The sequence below is a fragment of the Elgaria multicarinata genome, chromosome 9, assembly GCF_023053635.1.
Source record: "Elgaria multicarinata webbii isolate HBS135686 ecotype San Diego chromosome 9, rElgMul1.1.pri, whole genome shotgun sequence".
Classification (NCBI taxonomy): Eukaryota; Metazoa; Chordata; class Lepidosauria; order Squamata; family Anguidae; genus Elgaria; species Elgaria multicarinata.
In genome coordinates, this window is record NC_086179.1 from 83,225,319 (window position 1) to 83,245,959 (window position 20,641).

At 42.3% G+C, this 20,641-nt stretch overlaps 1 protein-coding gene across 1 annotated transcript in view; it reads right to left on the minus strand.

Annotated features, from left to right (window-relative positions):
• The window catches only part of SEMA3C (semaphorin 3C), a 171,530-nt gene that overhangs the window by 37,776 nt on the left and 113,113 nt on the right, over positions 1 to 20,641 (minus strand). The window contains exons 7-11 of the mRNA XM_063134220.1: positions 18,754 to 18,873; positions 13,149 to 13,291; positions 9,639 to 9,753; positions 7,055 to 7,124; positions 2,163 to 2,307 (exon numbers count right to left, since the gene is read on the minus strand). Coding sequence (XP_062990290.1) covers positions 2,163 to 2,307; positions 7,055 to 7,124; positions 9,639 to 9,753; positions 13,149 to 13,291; positions 18,754 to 18,873 — 593 coding nt within the window. The remainder of the gene's footprint in view (positions 1 to 2,162; positions 2,308 to 7,054; positions 7,125 to 9,638; positions 9,754 to 13,148; positions 13,292 to 18,753; positions 18,874 to 20,641) is intronic.

The following is a 20,641-nucleotide window of genomic DNA, read 5'->3' on the forward strand; positions in this document are numbered from 1 at the left end:
TAACAAGGCTGCTGCAGTTCTCTGTCTGGAATCACTGAACTGTTATTGCAGGTTCCCCTAGGAGTCAGAAAAAGGAAGACAGGATATTAGGAAATAAATTGGCCGTGACCTTAGTGGGGAGTTGCAATGTCATTCATTTTCTACTTAAGGAAAACCAGTGTATGTTATTCCCTTCCCTTCACTTGGGAAACTATGGAACATAGGAAGCTGCCCTGCACCGAGTCAAAACACTGGTCCATCTAGCCCTGTCCTATCTACTCCTTCATCTGGTAAGGGCTCTCCATGTTCTCAGATGGAGATGTGTCCCAGCACAAGGGAAGGTTACATTAACTGGGATTGTTCAGCTTGTAAAAAAGGAGGCTAAGTGGAGACATGATAGAGGTGTACAAAATTAGGCATGGTAATTATGCATATGGATAGGGAGACATTTTTCTCCCTCTCTCAAAATACTAGAACCCAGGGTCATCCCATGAAACTGATTGGTGGGAGATCCAGGACAAATAAAAGGAAGGACTTCTTCACACAGTGCATAGTTAAATTATGGAACTCACTACCACAAGATGTAGTGATGGCCACCAATCTGGATGGCTTTAAAAGGGGATTGGATAAATTCCTGGAGGAAAAGACTATCAATGGCTACTAGCCCTGATGATGTGTGCTTTCTCGAGTATTTGAGGCAATAAGCCTGTGTGCACCAGTTGCTGGGGAACATGGGCGGGAGAGTGCTGTTGCACCATGTCCTGCTTGTTCATCCCTGGCTGATGGCTGGTTGGCCACTGTGTGAACAAAATGCTGGACTAGATGGGCCCTTGGTCTGATCCAGCATGGCTCTTCGGATGTTCTTATGTTCACAACTGATTGTACAGCCCTAAGCAAGTTTAGGCTTACAAATTAAATCTTATGGAATTCAGTGGAGCTAAATCCAGAGAGCTCCAGGTAAGCATGCATAGGATTTCAGCCTGAAAGGTGCTGGGGTCTGAACTGGAGGCCTTCCACATGCCACTGTGCAAACTCTACCGCTGAGCTCTCACCTCATCCCATACTTTTATCACTTCCAGATCTGAACCTACATTTCATGACTTTAGTCTATCTTAGCCATTTCCATGGCATTCTATTTGCTAGGGTGACCATATGGAAAGGAGAACAGGGCTCCTGTATTTTGCAAACTGCCCAGGGAGCTTCAGCTATTGGGTGGTACAAAAATGCAATAAATAAATAAATAAATATCTTCAACAATTGTATAGAAAAGGGAATTTCAGCAGGTGTCATTTGTATATATGCAGAACCTGGTAAAATTCCCTCTTCATCACAACAGTTCAAGCTGCAGGAGCCCTGGCCTCTTTTGTGGCTGGTCAAGATGGCAGGGCTCCTGCAGCCTCAACTGTTGTGATGAAGAAGGAATTTCACCAGGTGCTGCATATATACAAATGACACCTGTTGAAATTCCCTTTTCTATACAACTGTTAAAGATGCAGGAGCCCTGTCCTCCTTCCCATACGGTCACCCTATATTTGCTATGCGAAGGGAGGTGCTGTGGTTTGTTTTCTAAATATGGGGACGTGTTCAATCAAGCTCAGTCAAAATCAGCAATCAAGCATTCAATCAAATCAGCAACAGATTTGTCTCAGTGGCTGTTGCATGTGCATTTTATCTTTTCATCAGTCCTCCTGACACAGAAGAGATTTCAGTTCCTTCATCAGTCGTGACACAGCCCTAAAAGAGAGAGACTCCCCAGTTCCCATAAGCAGTCCCCCCCACACACACAACCTGCATTTGCCAAATGTCCTGATACATCGGTAACTTTCCTACCAGTATTTAACTTAAATAGATGTTGCTGCATCCTCAACTCAGGGCCTCTTGTCTTAGCGCTCAGGAGTAGATGGTGGAGTGATCTACCTTAATTTTTATGGCTGTCTTTTAAAACTGCCATCCTCTTCTCCCTAGGCTAAACACAGTACAGAGCCTTCAGTCTTCCCACATACATCAAAACCATTAATTGCTTCCTTTTATCACCTCTACTGCCTCTTAATCCTGGCCAACTTGTCTTCACTCTTCCTGAAATATGGCCCCCAAGATCAGATGGAACACTCCAGTGTCAGACTGATTATGCCTAAGGATAATAAAGATAAAACAAAGCTACACGTATACAGCAGTGTACTTACAGTCCCAGGTCGTGGGTAAGGAATCCTTCCCTGATAGGGGATCAGCTGGTGGTTTGGGCCTTCCTTGTGTGCAAATGGCCCATTGAACACTCGTTGGATATCAGACAAGTGGTAGACGCACACAGCAGAGCCTTTAAATACAGAACTAGGGAAGAAAAGGGGAAAATCTGTTCATGCTATGCCCTTGTGACTTTCACATAAAGTCTCTAAAAACATTCTGACCTGCTTCAAAGGTGCAAAGCATACATTCCACAAATTATTTGATTCCACTTAGCATGTTAAGAACTGCATCTTGCAGTCTGTGTCCAAATTCAACAAAACATCACACCAATGTGGTTTTTTCTCTTATTGTACTTTCTTTTTGGGTGTGTGTGTGTGGGGGGGAAGAGTTATCTTGTGATAGCTCAGCCTTTTCGGAACTGGTCCAACCTCACATTGAACTATGCTGGATGGCTTTGTAGTGTTTGTTGATGTTGTTTCTTCCTGGTCTTTGACTCCATGATAAGTGCTGGATGTTACTGAAGAACTGCTGCTAGCTAATTGCATGGTCACTTTCACACTGAGATGGCACCATTTCTTTAGGAGCTGGTATAGCCAGGAGGCTGCAGCTGCAACCCTTATACCCATTTACCTGGGAGTAAGCCCCACTGAACTCAATGGGATATATTGCTGAGTAGAAATGTTTAAGAGTGAGCAAGTCTCTTCCTCATTCTCAAGTGCCCCACTGGCAGTATGGGACCAGATGATGATGATAACAACAACAACAACAACAACAACAACAACAACAACAACTCATATAGTGCTTTCTAGTGTTCAAAGCTCTTCAAATGCATGATCCTATTACAATCCTTCCAACAGTACTATTAACTCCTGCAGTGCAGATGGCGATGAGCCCAAGTCTAAGAGCCCAAACAGACATTACTTTGTGTGTGTCTAGCAGTTACATCTTTATTTAATTTTTATTCTAGAGTGGGATTGGGGCCCTATTGTATAAGTGTGAGGGGGATGTAGGGGGGCTTTTAAGATCTAGATCAAGCCCCTTGTGCCTTCTTTAGAGCAAAAATGAAAAGACGACATAGCTGCTACTTATAAATTTAGAGTAACATCTGCTTTGGCTCTAATATTCTGAGTGAGGGAGAAGAGTGTAAAAGCGCTACAGAAATAATTATCATAGCACTTTTTTTAAATTCTAAAGAAATAATCTCATTAGCCTTCTACAGACACTCCACATGCATTTGGTGAAGTCATTGGTTGCTAGGGTGACCATATGAAAAGGAGGACAGGGCTCCTGTATCTTTAACAGTTGTATTGGAAAGGGAATTTCAGCGGGTGTCATTTGTATACATGGGGAGCCTGGTGAAATTCCCTCTTCATCACCACAGTTAAAGCTGCAGGTGCCCTGCCCTCTTTTAAATCCGGTCACTCTAGTATAGCTGCTGCAGCTTTAACTGTGGTGATGAAGAGGGAATTTCGCCAGGTTCTCCATATATACAAATGGCACCTGCTGAAATTCCCTTTTCTATGCAACTGTTAAAAATACAGGAGCCCTGTCCTCCTTTTCATAGGGTCACCGTATTGGTTGCAGTCCCTGTTGGCCACGCATTTGGTTGTAGGATGAAAGGGGCCTACTGTGCCCAACTACATGGAGTAAATCTATGTGCATACAGATGTCAGAGCATAGCTCCCCTTTACATTACTTCCAAATGCATGGCATGCCATTCCCCCCCTCATGCGCTTATTGAACATGGAGGAGCTATCCGTAAGAATGCAAAACGCAAATTCAAAATGCAAAATGTGTATAAGAATGCAAAATGCAAATTCATCATATTACAAGAATCTCATAACTGTTACAATATTGATATCATAAGGAGCAAGTCCTCAACATACATTGAGAAAGTTAGGCTATTTTCTGGACATTTAGAGTACATCTGACTCAGACACCTTATATCAGATTTCATTTGATAAAAAGGTTTTCAGATTATTGACCATCTCTCTCCCCCCTTAATCTAACAAGATATATGAATTTTATCATTTAATTTTTATTTATTATTATTATTATTTATTACATTTATATCCTGCCTTTTTCCTCCCTTAAGGAACCCAAGGCAGCACTCATAATCCTCCTCCTCTCCATTTAGTCCTCACAACAACAACCCTGTGAGGTGGGTTGAGTTGAGCATCTGTGACAGACCCAAACTCATCCAGTGAGCTTCCATAGCCAAGTGGGGACTAGAACCCAGATCTCCTGATTCCCAGTCCAATACTCTAACCACTACACTGGCTCTCAATAATAGCATGTTGAATATTTTTCTCAGGGAATAATGTACCATGACCACATCTGTCATCTTAAAATCAGCGTACATGTTTAGCACCCCCACTTTCAAAAATAATGGTGACCATGGATCTGGTAATTCATAACTTCAGGCAATGTACCCGTTGTCTAATTTATCATGGTTCCTCCCATAAAAGTAATTTATCTCAGAAATGCTCTTAGGAAAATGGGCTTTAATTAAAATTAATTACACTTCTATGTTGTAACATGTTTCTACACTTTGGAGGTAGAAGAATCACAGGCACTGCTGTCAAATGAAATCCATTAAGATCTCGACTTTTAATAATACTATATGTCCAATTTTGGAGTTATTTTTAAAATATATGGAAAAATCATTGTGGCTATGCGGTGAAAGAAACCTAAGCCAGTATAAACCTTGTATAGAGTGAAGGAAATATCTCCAGGGCCTGGAATAGACTCAGCACTCACTTTGCTACCACCTTATATGGGTTCCTTGAACCTTGCCCATTTTCCACTTCACCGTATGAATTAGGCTAACCAATTTTCAGGTCAAACATACTGAATACATAATGTAATCATAAATGTGGTCTTTCCCCACTCCTGCTGCTGAACTCCCTTCTTACACTATTGACAGTGCAGAAAACAGAGTCTCAGCTGTCGAAATGATGCTTTTGATTGCCAAGCAATTAAGAAAGGAATTACCATATTCATTGCTTTTATGAGAAATGAAAATGTATGTTATCCATTTACCATGGTGGGGTGCGTAACAGAAATATAGACAGACAGCTGTTTTACATATTCAGTGTGTGTTGTGTGTGCGTGTGTGTACATAAATATACCACCCTCAATGGAAGTCAAGGGAAATCATTTCTAATATATTTTGGGGCCAAGGGCTAAGGTGTTAGAAATTTAAATTGTAGCGTATGTATCACGTCACTGTGAGAAAGAAGTCTGCTGTCTGTGCTCCAAAAAATGGCTACTGTTTTCTACTACAAAACAGCAGTAGAAAAATGGTCTTCTTCAAGATATTTCTGGAATTCCTAAAACTGAGCGACATGAAGACTGCAGTCAAATTTGCCTTTCAATTGACAATTACCGGATTCACATGATCATGGGTTCGGGGGGCGGGGCGGGATAAACAACAGAGACTTATTTCCCCTATCACGCCTGCTGGTTGAGTGCCAGGTGGGGGCGATTAGCATACTTATCCTTGCCACCACACGTTGCCATGTCATGTGAACCCGGCCAGGCTGGCTTGTTGCTGTGCTTAACAAGCCACCCAGAAACCATGGACTCTTCTAGGTAGGTCTGTGCAAGCCTCGGGCCTCAGATTTGGAAATCCGAATCGCGGAGGCCATTTTATGATGGGTCTGCCATTTTATGATAGATCTGCCATTTCCTTGCACAGCCCTAGGCCCATACAGTCGACAACTCCCACCATGCAGTGCCTGGGAGGGCTACACTTACCAGGGCCCAGGAACAGAGAGCATACGTGTACTCAGCACTGCCGCCATCACTCACTCCTCAGCATTATCGCCTCCTTGCCATCGTTGGCTTCTCCCTGCCACTGCCAGCTTCTCAGTGCAATCGCCTCCTCCTCCCTGCCATCACCGGCTTCTCCCTGCTATCACCAGCTTCTCCCCACTATCGCCAGTTTCTTGTTGTGATCGCCACCGCCTCCCCACCTCCTCGGAGCGATCTCTGGCTTCTCCCTGCCATCTCAGGCTTTTTGGCACGATAGCCACTGCAATCCAGGATGCTCCAGTGACCTTGGAGGGGTCCCCATGTGTTCCGCAAGTGCCCTGCAGCTGCATGCTTCCTCCAAGAACTGCCCACCTTGGTAAAGGAAGTGGGCGGCTCTTGGGGCGAAGCAGGCAGCTGCAGGGCACCTGCGAAACATGTGGGGACGCCTCCAATGTCACTGGAGCATCCTGGATTGCGCTGAGGAGCTGGTGATCACACTGAGGAGGAGGCGATGGTGGGGAGAATCCGGTGATGGCGCCGAGGAGCAGGCGATAGCAGCAGTGGCGAGTACATGTATGTCCTCTGTTCCTGGGCCCTGGTAAGTGCAGCCGTCCAAGGCACTGCATGCCGGGAGTGGCAGGGCTGTGCAAGGAAATGGCAGATCCATCATAAAATGGCAGATAAGATATAAAATGGCCTCCGTGATCCAGATTTCTGAATCTGAAGCCTGCACAGCCCTACTTCTAGGATTCGGGGGTGCCTTCTTTGCTATGACAACAAGCCACCCTTGCTGGGTTCGCATGACATGGCAAGCCATGCCAAGGAGGGTAAAGTCTCAAAATACGCACAGAATTAGCACACTATAATCTCTGGGCAATCAGACCACTGTGTGATGATTGGATGATGCATCATTATACAAAAAGCCTTTGCCATGCTATCTTTGGAAGAGAAAGCAATTGCTTTTAGCAGTGAAAACGTTTGCTTGCAATAATTAACAACTTCGTGAGAACATCCCTTAGTTGACATAGATTTACAAAACACATCCAGACATTTATTGAATGGGAGTAACCTCACTTTTTCCATGCCCATGAAAAATTGAATCTGAGGATTTTCTTTAATAAGTATGTAAGATTACCTGGATGTTGTGAAAATGCCATATATCAGTGTCGTTCTGGGGTTATCTGTTTCTAGCAGAAACACATCCTCTGTGGGGGGAAACAATATAGCTACTAAATAAATCAGTGTATGCCACTTTGTGATTTTCGAATGCATCCCACATATCCTGACCATTATTCTTAAATGCCTCGAAGACGAAGTGTCTTTAGTCAACATACAGATTAAAACACAATAAAATCCATGAACAATTAAAAAGTAGCACACATCATATGCCCACATAATACTATAAAACACCCCATAGAATACAAAACTTAAAACAGCTGACAACAACTGGACTTTATTCCATTTGAAGCCAGTAGAATGTTCTGTTTAGGCTATAAATGGAAACAAAATCACACTCTATGCTTATATTATGCCAGTGACAAGATCCTTTTATAACATAAGAGGATAAAAGAAATGCCAGTTAATCTGGCTTACATGACAACCATACGTTAAGTTGGCAAGTGGGTCAACCAGGGCTGCCATGCATAGGGGACTTTATAGAGTAAGTCCCCTATTTGAAGGATTGTCCAAAGAACGTATTCCAAGGGCTATCCAGTCCAAGTCCAGTTTATAGAGAAAAAAACATAAAAGTAGAGGCCTTGAAGTTTCCCATCAACAGTCAGCACCTGGTCAACAGACTGAGTAGGCAAACAGGTCACCTGTCCACAGTGAGAGGTATTATATTTCTATTTAAATTACAGAAAGTATTTTTAAATGTGCCTTTATATAGGGTGACCATATGAAAAGGAGAGCAGGGCTCCTGTATCTTCAACAGTTGAATTGAAAAGGGAATTTCAGCAGGTGTCATTTGTATATATGGAGAACCTGCTGAAATGTCCTCTTCATCACAACAGTTAAAGCTGCAGGTGCCCTGCCCTCTTTTAAATCTGGTCATTCTAGTATAGCTCCTGCAGCTTTAACTGCTGTGATGAAGAGGACATTTCACCAGGTTCTCCATATATACAAATGACACCTGCTAAAATTCACTTTTCAATTCAACTGTTAAAGATACAGGAGCCCTCTCCTCCTTTTTCATGTGGTCACCCTACCTTTATACGTCATATGGCACAACCCTATGCATGTTTAGACAGAAAAAAAAAATCCCACACTTGCAGCATTTCCCAGCCAGCCATGCTAGCTGGGGCATGCTGGGAGTTTTAGAACTTTTTTAATGTGTGTAAACATTCATAGGATTGTGCCCTTTATTAGTTTATGTGAATTTTATGGAAATTAGAGTGTGCAAATCCAGACCTCTTTGTTCTTTTTTTTGGTGATTCGTACATGACCATCCAAGGGTCAACCTTTGTCCCTGACTGACCTGAGGCTATCCCCTGTCCTGTGCTCATGATGGCTGCTGCCACCTCAGCTCTTCCTCCCATGTTTCTTATGTTCCAGGGCACCCACATTCTTGCTTATAAGGCACGCCAACTTTTTAACAGAATCATGACGCCTGGAACTGGGGTTGTGGTGATACCACAAACAACAGAGAAAGGTTTGCGATAGCAGCACAGGAAAAGGAAGGACAAAAGCTTCATCAGCCACAGCAGGCTGAATTGCAAGCAGTAGCCATAGGGTGGATTAAGGGCTCATCTACACCAAGCAGGATATTCCACTATGAAAGTGGTATGAAAGCAGTATATAAAAGGCAGGAGCCACACGACTGCTTTATGGTGGTACTGAAGTGCACTGACAACTGTCGGGGCCCATTGACACATACCACATGCCACTTTCATAGTGTTTTATCCAGCTTGGTGTAGCTGTGTCATGGGCCCCAACAGTTGTCAGTGCACCTCAGTACCACTATAAAACAGTAGTGTAGATCCTGCAGTGCACTTCAATATCGCTATAAAGCAGTAGTGTGGCTCCTGCCTTTTATATACCACTTTCATGCTGCTTTCATAGTGGAATATCCTGCTTGGTGTAGATGAGCCCTAAGACAACCATGTTGCATTCCCATCACCATGAGGAACCCTTTGGAATTGGGTTGCCTGAAAGCATTATTTATTTACTTATTTATTATAGCGGTACCATGTCTTATCAAGCAAAATTTCAAAATGATGAGCAATTTCAAAGCAGCAATTTTTACAGTGCCTGCTTGGTTCCAGTGCTATTCTTCTTCCAGCGAACAGAATTTATTGTTGTATGTTAATAACATAGTGGCACTGTGGTCCACCATACGGTGAACCTTTCAGACAAACTAATTCCACATATATCGATATAATAGTGGACTGTGCAAGTCCACATGGAAGTATTCACACTTACTGAGAGAATGTCCCACTAAACTCCATGGGGCTTGCTCCTGCACTGTGAATTTAAGAGTCTTTGTCTTCAAGGGAAATGTTCAACAGCTTTTGTGCAATATAACTACTGCCAATGTTTGAGCACATCGTATATGGAAGAAATGATAACATACAGAAATGAAATGGCAAGGTTTTAAGCCAACTGTCCTCCTAACGTTTTCTGTGAGATTGAACAACCTTTGAAAAGGCCCTTGCAAGCAAATGTGTCAAAATTTCAGAGATAAAACATGTTTTCCGATTTAGAAATGTCTACCATTATACCTAATTCATCGAAGTAGGTCTCTGTGCCATCATCATCCATAACTGAACACACAAGTCTTGCCTTCAAGTAGGTTGTCCACTTGTTTACAAGGCTACGTTGCCCACCAGTGTCATTCTGGGGGGGGAAAGAAAGGAAAAATAATAATTTAGAAACTGCGGGGGGGAATCTTCTGATATCTGCAAGCACTTTTCCACTGGCCATTGAACTTACAACGTACAATTTTTTGCCTTCCTCCCTAAGCTTAGGATGCAATGGTATGTATTGCCCCCTGAATAGATGTAAGCCTCCACCTTGTGCCTCCCTTGCTGCATTTCTGCTAGATGGGCAATTTTCCCCATCTAGCAGAGGCTTCAGGGAGGGTGTGTGAAGGAGGCCGGGGTGGTGATAAGGAAAGGTGTAAGCCAACTCTGGTCTCTTCCCATCCTCACTCCAGGAATGCTCCCTTTCACCTTCTCTGCACTTCTTTTACTGAGCACAGAGAGGTAGCTGGTGTGGTTGGCTCTGTACCAGCTAAGAGGGGCAGGGGGCAGGAAGCCTTGTCTTTGAATTCAGAGCCAGGAAACTGAGCAATCCTATATCCCCCAGACACTGCCTAGGACTGCACCCTAATACAATTTGGATTGAGTTGGAATATCTCTGTTGGTGGGTTTCCCAAATGGCACCCACCATCTGGGAAACCCTCCCTTGTGCAGTTCAGGAGGCAGACAATGTTACATCGTTTAAACATCTGTTGACAACACACTTGTTCACCCAGGCTTTCCCTGGGCTGTAAGTAAATTAATTATGTTGCTCTGTTTTACTGCTCCTCGATTTTTACTTTAATTGGAACTGTTTTAATGCTGTCTCTTACTGCTGTGTTTAAATGTTGTATTTTTAATATTGTATTTTAATATTTTGAACCATGGAGAGATTTTATTATATCCAGTGGTATGCAAATGCCACAAATTTTTAAAAAATGAATAAATACTAACAAATCCTTTAACCACTTCCTTTCAGAACAAACATTATGTGGAATGAAATAATGGAACAAGCATTTACTTCTCTGTTGAACCATCCACAGGCAAGAGGGAGGCCCTTTTCTGCTGTGGCACCCTGGATGCGAAATGAGCACCCTAGAGAGGTTTGCCCGGCACCTACATTATACTCTTTCTGATGCCAGATGAAGATCTTTTTATTATCTCAGTATTTTAACATTTCATCATCCTAGTGTTTTAACTTGCTGTTTTAAATCTGTATTTAAATCTGTATTTTAAATCTATGCATTGCTGCTCAGTTTTATTCTGGTTGTACTTTTATATTGTGATTTAAGTTTTATACATAAATTGTACTTTATGGTTTTAATTTTTGTGAACCATCCAGATAACTTAGGCTATTGGCAGTATAGAAATGCAGTAAACAAACAAATAAATAAACTTGGGGAAACACCCAATTTGCAAAAATAAAACAAATCTTTAGGTTAAAACCTTAGAGGGCAGGGGGGACTTGCAAACAGCCCAATGAGGATGTAGTGTGCTTATTCCAGCCACCAGAGTAGTTGGAATCCTGAACATGGAGCTATCTACACTGCAACATTTTGTTGCAGTTTCCACTGAACTCTAGACCCTATCCAACTCTTGTTGAAAAGATTCTTGATGCTAAAGTTCTAGTAAGGCCATCAGATACATAACAACACATATGTCCAACTCATATTTTTCTGACACTTGCTTTTGCAAGTTTTGGCACAGACAATTCAAGTGGAATTGTGCCCCAGGCTTTTGAAGGAGTCATCTGGGCTTCATTATAGCAGCAATAATTTAATCACATTTAGTGTCTTCTGAAAAATGCCTCTGGGCACCTTGACAGCAACAAAAAGGCTACACAAAGCCTAAGACATGTGTCATATTGTTTTGAGAAAGAAGAATCAAATGTAAAATACAACAGATCTACTCTACTGCTCACCCCTGCTGTTAAAATGAGAAAGCCTAACTCATTGATACATTAGAAGGAGGGTGGGCAGCTCTAGACATTTTGGCCAACAAAGTTGGCATCCCTCAACTTTGGCTAATCTGGAAAAGGACTGATGGGAGTTGTAGGCCGAAATATCTGGAGGGCCATAAGCTACTTGCCCATGCATTCAATCATGCTCTAAAGAAAATGTATTGTGCTGAGAAGTTTATTGGTGGCGAAAACTTTCATATTATTGTGACGTCTGATGAATGGTATGGCTCTCTTCAGATGCAGCACTTTTGAAAGGTGAGGATGTGTCGTGTTTGAACCACCGTTTGCCTCAGAACAAAGTTCACTGGTCTCAGGCAAACAGTGGCCATAATTGCTGCCTTTGTGCACATGGGCCCCTAGGAAGAAGTGAGCAGAGTATCGAGGCCTTGCAATATTAATACTTTTCCCTAGACCCAGGAGGCCCTGGGTTCCATGCAAGTCTCTGTGATTGCAACTGGCATTGTTGATGATAGCCACTGGCTTCTAGTTTCCAATTAATAGGGCAGTGGCCACAAATTAATAGTGAGATTGCCACAAAAGGTAGACAGCTACACTTTCTCAGATTTTGTGATTAGCCAAAAGCAGGTTACGTTATGAGAGAAAACATGGCACAATATCCTGCCACAGATGTTATTGCTACAATAAACTGGTCATTTCAACCATCTCATACGTAAAATGGGAGGAATAGCTAAGCATGGAGATTTTTCCACTATACAATGTACACTGCCATGTACAGCTGCCATGTACAGCTCATTTGCAGACTTTCTTTCTCACATCTGTAGATTACATAGTAGGCAAATCTACCCAATGTATCTGTGAAACGTGTAGAATGTTGATGTCTTCTGTGAATGGTTGTTTCATCTCCATTTATGGAGTAACTAACTGTGTAGTGCTGCTAAAACCCCAGGGTTCACATTGAGTTCCGAAAACCAAATAAGCTGAGATACACAAGTTGCTTTCTCTACAGGAACCTGAATTCAAGCAAATCCTACGTCTATAGGAAAAAAAGTTGCTTTAAGGATGATCCTTTATATGTCCTTGGAATAGCTGTGTGTGGGAAGATCAGGGATCCAGAAAATGTAAGTTAAGAGATATAGTTTTAAACTCCGCACGCCCCCAAAAGGCTCTAGTTTCAGCCACTTCCAAACTTCTTTGGATTATTCCATTAGCCTCTGTTGAAAAAAAATTACATCCAGTTATGCAAAGTGGAATGGATCGAGAAAGTCAATAATGCTAAATACTTGGAAGCTTGCTATAAATGAGCTTACTTAATGAACAGATTAATCTTGCTTATGCAGCCTTCTATTCCACTGTGGATACACTTTGCAAAATCTGGCATGGAACGTTTGTGGCTTTCCACAACCGGTCTACTGCAACGAGAAGCCATATTTTAATTTGATGTCTTTAAATAGAACAGCATAGGGATTTTAGAACTTCCAATTGTTTAGCACAAGGTACTCTGTTTTTTGCTATTCCGATGAACCATCTGGGTACTTGACGTCCTGAATAATATATGACAAATCTTTGCTTACAGGGCATATTCGAGCAATCATTGAATGGATCTGCTTAGTGCTGCCACTGTTGTCCGTCAGTTTCTCTTTGAAGAAGAAGTACACTTTAGCATCATTCGGATCAGTGCCATCAGGGATGAGATGGGCATCCACAAAAACCGGCTCTGAAATGAAACAAAGATGTGCACCAACTGAGAACTTGGAGATCAAGCACCATCCATGACCACAGCCTGACAAAACAGAAGCCTGCAACCAGATGGGACACACACACCCTCCCCGCCCCATTTATGGAAACTGAAAGTTCTCCTGTGCTTATGTGGATTTGGCATTCCACAGTTCACAATTAGAATCACATCTGATTTTGTTTTGGGGATTGTGGTCCATGTTTCTGGATCCCTGAAAACAATGCGGAAAAGGGCAGGTATGTGGGGTGAGCATCTTCATATACCCTGCAGATATTGGTAATATTAATGTGTGAATACAGTGAATTTAACTTTTAGTCCTATGTATGAACAGCACACTCTTTCTCTGATTGCTGATCCTTACATAGCCAAAATGAAGAGGTTGTCATTTTAGGCTTAGGGTAATTCTAAGAGTTGCAGAAGTACAAACAAACAAACAAACAAACCCTTTAGAACAATATCCTAAATTGAAGGGTGTGGGGGACAAAAACAGCTCCATGAAGACTAAGCACGCTCAGAATACCCAGCATCCTGGGTGAGGTTGGGGTAGGTTGAAAAAAACAGGACGGGAAATAGAATGGAGTATCCTGGAACAGGGCATGGATTGCTGTCTAGAACCCTGAACAGGAGCATTCTACACTTCAACATTGTTGGTGTTGTTTTGTCTCATCCTGCTGATACATATGTTATGATTTTATTCCGGCGCCAAGTGAAAACATGGCATTTTAACAAAGCTTTTAATGGTTGAATGCACTAAGTTGGCACATTGTTTTAACTGTTTTAATAGTTTTACTGCTTTTGTTTTAACTTGGTTTATGGCTTAATTTGTTTTTAGCTGTGTATATTTACTGTTTTATGATGTATGCTTTTATCTGTACGCCGCCCTGAGATCTTATTGATATAGGGTGGGATATAAACATTTTAAATAAAATAAAATAAATATGTTCTGGCAGTAGCATGATTTGCTATTTTCTCAGGACTTCACTTCTCACCACCAATCCTGGTAACATAATCATAGAGAAACCCTGTGGCAAGAGCCATGCTTGCATCCGAGACTGGACTGCCCTGTGCAGCATCGGCCTGCATCTCTGACTGTGGGAATGCTGTGGATGTCATATATCTTGACTTCAGCAAAGCTTTTGACAAAGTACCACATGACATTCTGATTAACAAACTAGCTAAAAGTGGGCTAGATGGAACAACTATTAGGTGGATCCACAGTTGGCTACAGAATCGGACTCAAAGAGTACTTATCAACGGAACCTTCTCAAACTGGGGAGAGGCAACGAGTGGGGTGCCGCAGAGCTCAGTCCTGGGCCCAGTGCTCTTCAACATTTTTATTAATGATTTGGACGAGGAGGTGCAGGGAACGCTGATCAAATTTGCAGATGACACAAAATTGGGTGGGATAGCTAATACCCTGGAAGGCAGAAACAAACTTCAAAGTGATCTTGATAGGCTGGAGTGCTGGGCTGAAAACAACAGAATGAAATTTAATAGGGATAAATGCCAAGTTCTACATTTAGGGAATAGAAACCAAATGCACAGTTACAAGATGGGGGACACTTGGCTCAGCAATACTACAAACGAGAAAGATCTTGGAATTGTTGTAGATCACAAGCTGAATATGAGCCAACAGTGCGATATGGCTGCAAGAAAGGCAAATGCTATTTTGGGCTACATTAATAGAAGTATAGTTTCCAAATCACATGAGGTACTGGTTACTCTCTATTGGGCCCTGGTTAGGCCTCATCTAGAGTTTTGTGTCCAGTTCTGGGCTCCACAATTCAAGAAGGACGCAGACAAGCTGGAGCGTGTTCAGAGGAGGGCAACCAGGATGATCAGGGGTCTGGAAACAAAGCCCTATGAAGAGAGACTGAAAGAACTGGGCATGTTTAGCCTGGAGAAGAGAAGATTGAGGGGAGACATGATAGCACTCTTCAAATCCTTAAAAGGTTGTCACACAGAGGAGGGCCTGGATCTCTTCTCAATCCTCCCAGAGTGCAGGACACGGAATAACGGGCTCAAGTTAAAGGAAGCCAGATTCCAGCTGGACATCAGGAAAAACTTCCTGACTGTTAGAGCAGTATGACAATGGAATCAGTTACCTAGGGAGGTTGTGGGCTCTCCCACCCTAGAGGCCTTCAAGAGACAGCTGGACAACCATCTGTCAGGGGTGCTTTAGGGTGGATTCCTGCATTGAACGGGGAGTTGGACTCGATGGCCTTGTAGGCCCCTTCCAACTCTGCTATTCTATGATTCTATGATTCTATGATTCTCTGCATTATCCTGCTGACCTCCCATGTGGTTTCTATATTATTTGGGGGGTGAGTGAACTCACCCTCGCCCACCTCTGCGGATACTCACCCTGTTGCCACCAGCGTCGACCCCTCTCTTCTGAGGCTTGGCTTGGGCCGCCATCAATGCAGAGTGGAAGTGCACGATTTCGGCAGCCAGGGTGGGCAGCTGCCAAGCGCTCATGGGGGACTCACGAGCACTTGAGCGCATGTCCGCGCTCGTGCTGAGTGTGCCCAACTGGGTCAGGGAGCATGGATGCAGGGGGTGGGGTCTGTTGGACTCCTGGACCCAGTTGGGTGCTTGGCACATCCCTAGTTATTATTATTATTATTTTACCAGCAACACCATGAGAGGGAGCAACGAAAGGGGAATGGCATCTTTTCAACTAATTAGTAGCTCCTTAGTGTTAATCAAACTATTTTTGAAAAGAAGGTCTTATAGGTGCAAATTATCCAATATATAGGCCCCGTTCAGAAGACACCTTAAACCACAGCTTTAAACATGGTGGTTAAGCCAGAAAACCAGGCCATGTTCAGAAAACACCTTAAACCATGGCTTTAAACACGTGGTTAAGCCAGAAAACCAGGCCATGTTCAGAAGACACCTTAAACCACAGCTTTAACCACGGTGGTTAAGCCAGAAAACCAGGCCATGTTCAGAAGACACCTTAAACCATGGCTTTAACCAAGGTGAATAAGGCTTTCTGGATTAACCACCATGGCTAAAGGCGTGGTTTAAGGTGTATTCCGAAGGGGGCCAATGAAAGTATATGCAAGACACATTGATGCACATGGTTCTTAAATCTTAATATTTAAAGAATCAAAAGCTAGCAGTGGAATTATTTCATGTCAGTCACGTTTTCTAACGGACCCCAGAACTGTTGTTTTTAAATGGATACTGTTGTTTTTATACTGTTGTTTTTATGTTTCTGATGGTTTTTAAATTTTGTATACTTTTTAAATGTTTACTGTTTTTAACTTTTGTAAACCGCCCAGAGAGCTTCGGCTATGGGGCAGTATATAAATGTAATAAATAAATAAATAAAGCTGTGGTTTAAGGTGTCTTCTGAACACAGCCTGGCTTTCTGACTTAACCACCATGGCTAAAGCCATGATTTAAGGTGTCTTCTGAATGGGGCCAATGAAAGTATATGCAAGACACATTGATGCACATGGTTCTTAAATCGTAATATTTAAAGAATCATAAGCTAGCAGTGGAATTACTTCATGTCAGTCACAAGTTAACTGTGAGTTGTGCTGGACAGGAACAAACAAGCCTGCTATAATATTTTTACTGCAAGACATTTCCTTACTTCATTTCAACTTGCCTAGCTCTGGAGACCTCAGATGACGTTTCATGTCTACAACTCAAAGATATTAAGCCCCCTGCTGTTCAGAGGTGGTCATACAGTCGCTGAAGCATCATCAAAACATGAGAACAGCCTTCCCCAACCTGGTGCCTTCTAGATATCTTGGACTACAACTCCCATAATTCCAAGCCAATATGCTGCCTGAGAATTATGGGAGTTGTAGTCCAGGACATCTGGAGGGCACCAGGTTAGGGAAGCCTGCATTCTAACACTTCTGAGAATCATGGGAAGTATGTACTCAAAAGGTCTGATTTGTTGCCTGTACCTGTAAGTCAATGATTAATGGAGTTAAAAATTCTAGGTCAGGAGCCCTGGGGAAACAGTTGTCTTTCCAGGTACATATTCAACAGACTGAGAGAGTATATTCTCTGTCACTTCAATTCTTCAAAGTCAATGCAATGGTTTTGTAAAATGTCATGTCCTATTATTTGGAGAGGTATGTTACAAATGGGCTTCAGTTTGCACTCTTGAAACCACTCAACTTGGAACAGCATCAGCTAGTTTTCAAAGATGCTGCTTTAGAGTTTGGCTTAAGCCTGCCATGCTAGCCACATTGTAGGTTATACTTACCTAAGCACAGACCCAATACACAGTGTTGGCTAGTACACAGGTACTACAGTAGACAAAGCACATGTCTGTCAGAGTCTGGTAATCCATTTTAAAAACCATTGTTGAAAATGCATATATTTGACCTTGTCAAATTGCATCCAAATCAGGCATCATCTTCAAAAGGCATATTTTAGTCTCAATGTTGTGTTTGGATGTGAGATGTAATGGCCAAATCATGTGCTCCCTCACAAAGTCCTCACACCACTAAAATATGTGCAGGGTTTTGATTTTTTAATTTGCCAACCTTGATACTTGCACAATGGGTATACTTTGAATATTTCTTGGATAACTTTATATTATATAAGTACTGGTAAACTAAATTTATAGTTATCCAAAGGCAAGTTCAAACAGCATTCACACATAATGCTGGCAAATTGTGGGTTAATTAACCCATGATTTGCTGTGATGTGTGCCAGGTCTCTGGTGCTTTGCATAATCAACCTCCAATTGGCCCAATATGAAGTTCATTCTTGATTGTGCAAACCCAGATACTATGGGTTAATTGTGGGTTAAGCAATCCACAGTTAAGCTAAGTTATAGGTTAACTGTGGGTTAATTAAACCACTATTAACTGGGTTCACACATCAATGGAAGACTGAATTTTGAAAATGGCTGTGGCATGCACTTGGCACATGCTGCAGCAAATTGTGGGTTGTGTGCAATCCAGTCAGGCATCCCTTGTGCAATTGCCTCGGGAGCACATGTGCGTTTGCTATCAAGCATGAACACAGGGCAGAGTTGCATGGCAGCACCATTTGCTTGGCAGTTGCATGGCAGTGCCTTCAAGTGGGTGGTGCTTATGCAGCCACTGAAATTGCCGTAGTAGCAGCAGAGATACTTTTTCAAGCAACTGTCCTTGCGTACATCACTCACATAAACACCAGCCACTGCAGGTACCAGTTATCAGTGGCTCCTCTGTGCAACTGTGATCAAAGGAGAAGCACAGTGTTTAACTTCCAGGTTAAACACGGCATGTTGATGTCATGCCTGAATTGGCCACAGATATTTTGCATAGCGTTTCAACTCTCCACATAAAGGAAAATGCATGTATTTCTGCCTTTATTTCTGATGTTATTTCACAAGACCTTATCCCTCAATAGATTAAGGCCACAGAAGTTGTCATTTCGTTTGCAGTTAAGTCAAGAGAGATGAAATATGGTCATCTTACCACTCAGCCATTTGGAGTTGTGCTGGTCAGTCCTCACAGCATTCCGCTTGGTTAAACTGCGGAAAATGGCAGCGTCGGTCCCCATGAAATCGATGTACATTCCTGAAAATAGTTCTTCATCTGCAGAAAGTGAAAGGGGGGAGTGAACACATTTTGTGGAGAAAATTTCATTTTTAGCAACCTATTTGTGTCTAATTCTGTAACGGGTAGGATGAGAGCAGGATTTCCTCTGAATCATGATGAACAAAACATCAGGTCTGCAACAGAGCACTCCATCTTCATGGAAACCTTTGGTAACCATATCATTAAATAGGAAAGCCTAACCACAAGTGTGGAGAAAACTTTTCAAGTGGAATATCATTTAGTGGTCGAAGCTGCTAGAAAACAGCTCTAAAGGATGGAAAAAGTAACACAGGGAATCATTCTACTTCCTAAAACAAAAAGACATCCCAGTGTTATGGTATAAAAGTAGCCAAAAAAAAAAGAAAAAAAAAGAAAAGAAAAAAAGACCAAAAGGGAATCTCAATGCAGTTTCATTTTTGGTATAAATAGGCAAACCAGCAATTCACAGCCTAAAAAGGAAGAATTTTACCAATTTGCAGAGGGCCATTCGAAAGACCACAAATGGTTTTCTTTCAAAAGGTAATTTCAGAGCCTAGGCACAGCCACTGGAAATGTATTTCCTCTTGTCCTAAATAGGCCTGTTTCTAGAGATATTGGGACACCCAGGAGGATCTCCAAAGGTGATTTCAATTGGCAGGCAAACTCATATGGGAGAAGAAAGTCCTTAAAGTATCCTGGTACCAACCCATTCACTAGCACAAAATGCCATAACGTCCACCAACTTGGATGGCTTTAAAAGACAAGGGTTTTAGTGTCTACCATTCATGATGGCTATATATTGCCTCCAATGTTAGAGACAGTGTGCCTCTGTATACCAGTTGCTGGGGAACACAAGCAGGAGGATGCCATTACACTCATATCCTGCTTGTGGCTTTCCCATAGGTATCTGGGTAGCCAATGTGGGAACAGGATGTTGGACTAGATAGACCTTTGCTTTGACTGATCCAGCATGGCTCTTTTTATGCCTGTTCAGGTCATCATCAGCACTTTCAATTGTGCCCGGAAACAAATTGGAAGTCAATGCCTTTTTTCCCCTTTGTCTCCTCCTCACATGTCATGGACAGTGGGCAGATTCAATGCCTCTGGCCCTTCAGGCATTGTCAAATTCAAACCATGGCAATCTGGTTGCTGATCCACCATGGGAAAATCTGGTCTGGTATCTTTCACATTTAAGTAGGCTATCGAATGTGACTGAGGGTAATGTACACAAAAGCTGAGCACTTTAAGTTAGAGCCAAAGCAAATTTTAGTCTCAAAATGTTTCAATAAAGGGAATTAGGCATGCAACCTTCACTTGTAATAATGGGATTATGGACCTAAATTCTTTTGCAGCTCATATTTCACAAAGTGTGTACAGTGTACATAGATATGAATTACAGGGTTTCCCCCCCCCTGTCTTGGACCAACAACAGGAATCCCATAATAGGCATGGCAGTTCCAAGAAAGAAAACATTAGCAAAAAAAGCCACCCTCTCACCTCCATCGTTACTGTGATGGAGAAGTTGAATTAACTATCCTCCAGTGTATCCTTTGACTGTAGATTGCCCTCCAGGCATAAGAAATATACAAGTTCATTCACAAGACTATTAAAACTCTGGAATTGCTGGTAGCTGTCAAGGCCACCAACTCAATGTCTACTGGTGATGCAATCATTTATAATGCCCAGCCTTTAGTTGACTTCATTTAACAGGATGGAACCTGTTGTATAGGGGATGGCATCAGCAGGAGGATGTGTTTCAACTATGAGACTGTACTAGGTAGGAGGT